Source organism: Austrofundulus limnaeus, unplaced genomic scaffold (assembly GCF_001266775.1).
Source record: "Austrofundulus limnaeus strain Quisiro unplaced genomic scaffold, Austrofundulus_limnaeus-1.0 Scaffold25, whole genome shotgun sequence".
Taxonomy (NCBI): domain Eukaryota; kingdom Metazoa; phylum Chordata; class Actinopteri; order Cyprinodontiformes; family Rivulidae; genus Austrofundulus; species Austrofundulus limnaeus.
The window spans coordinates 2,511,622-2,513,369 of record NW_013952427.1 but is presented as its reverse complement, the minus strand read 5'-3'; the positions used below and the strand labels follow the sequence as shown (position 1 = coordinate 2,513,369).

General features: G+C 40.4%; 1 protein-coding gene across 1 annotated transcript in view; it reads left to right on the top strand.

Annotated features, from left to right (window-relative positions):
* LOC106515011 (protein FAM179B) overlaps positions 1-1,748 on the top strand; it is an 11,028-nt gene that overhangs the window by 6,305 nt on the left and 2,975 nt on the right. Inside the window, exons 3-5 of the mRNA XM_014004596.1 lie at positions 661-934; positions 1,130-1,235; positions 1,319-1,560. Coding sequence (XP_013860050.1) covers positions 661-934; positions 1,130-1,235; positions 1,319-1,560 — 622 coding nt within the window. The remainder of the gene's footprint in view (positions 1-660; positions 935-1,129; positions 1,236-1,318; positions 1,561-1,748) is intronic.

Genomic DNA, 1,748 nt, shown 5'->3' with positions numbered 1-1,748 from the left:
GTCCAATATGTAGCAGAATAAATTCCCAATATTCCTGACACTCAGTACATTAGTAAAAAAAAACAACATCCAAATTTTAAATACTTTTAAAATGTAAATATTTTTGAAAGCACATACTCCAGTACTGAAGTGATTATTTGACAGAACTACTTTTATTGGAGTAATGCTTGACAAGTAGGATCAGTACTTTGACAAGTCAAGAAACTGAGCACTTTATCCACCACTGCTTATATTTATATAACTAGGAAAATGTAATATTGTTGTAACTGACAGATCACAAGACTGAAACATAAAGAACTGTGTTGTCTGTGAACATTTCTGTCTAGCTGTCAATTTTTAAATCCTGTTATTTATGAAGTAAAATAAAAAACCTGCAACACATCTCAGTCAAAACAACTGTGCGATGGCATTCGAATAGTGCTGCTATTTTAACAGAACTTTTATGTGAAGACAAGCATGAAAACATGAGACATATTTGAATCRGAAATTTAATCATTTAGATTCCTTGTTGTAACGTGACATAAATATCTGCTGATTTTGTTGCAAGTTTTATTGTTTAGTTTCTGATTTGACTCCTTTATACAGAATCATACATTTTGTGCATTAAAGCTGGACAGTTTTAGAGTCAAGTGATGAATATTTCAATCTCCATGTCAACAGAAGAAGAAAAAAGGATTCTCCAAAAGACTGGACCGACTTGGGCAGTGCCAAAGAACCGACTTCCTGATCCGACTCATCGTGCTCTTCCTACTCCTCCGAAAAAACCTGCTCAAACCAACCAAGAACRTTTGAAGGAAGGAAAAAGTGTGGCCTTCAAAAAGTCAGTCAAGGAGGCAGCTCCACAAACAACAAAACCCAAGGAGGTGCTAAAACCACTGACGGACCCTGCAGAAAGTCTGGCTCTGGCTTTCCATCAACTTAGCTCAGGGGACTGGTAAGACTCTGACCCCAGGCAGGACATTCAAACCTTTCCTACCTGCTGTGAAAGTAAACTTTATGTTTTAGGATTGTGCTTGCAATGCTTTTCTGTGTTCTTCCATTAATCCTTTGATTTTTTTTTCAATATTATTGTTTTTACAGAACAACCCCAAAATACAGCACAGAATAATAATTCAGTTTCATCACACAGGTCAGACAAAATGAAGGGGCTGAAATTAATTCAAGCCCTTTTACAGCACCATCCCAGTACACTGAGGGTGAAACTTCACGAAGTGTGCATTACTTTGACAGAGGAGGTAACTGCTTGGTTTACGCGGATCTTCTTTTGTTCATGTGTTTAAAAGCACACTTGGTTTGCTGATTCCCTCCCCTCCCCCAGATGAACAACCTGCGTTCCTCAGTGGCCTGTGCGGTCATCGATACGCTCGGCTGCCTCTACACTAACCTGCAGAAGGAAATGGACGTCCACGTGGAGATGACAGGCCGAGCTCTGCTGCTGAGGATCTCACAGGCAAACGCACACGTGTTTATTCAGCAGCAGGCCAACCTGGCCCTGCAGGCCTTGGTGCAGAACTGCCACCCAAGGCGTGTGCTGACAGTTCTGCTGAACAGCGGACTGAGGTGAGAGCAGACGTGTCAAAAGCATTCACATTCATTGCTTAAGTAAAAGAGTAGACACTAGGGTTTATAAAGCTGTTTACTCAAGTAAAATAAGTACTGGTTTTAAACCTACTTAAAAAAAGCAAAAGTAGTGTAAGAATAAATGCTTAGGCCGCACCACAGGGGCCCAACCCCCACCACCCAAATAC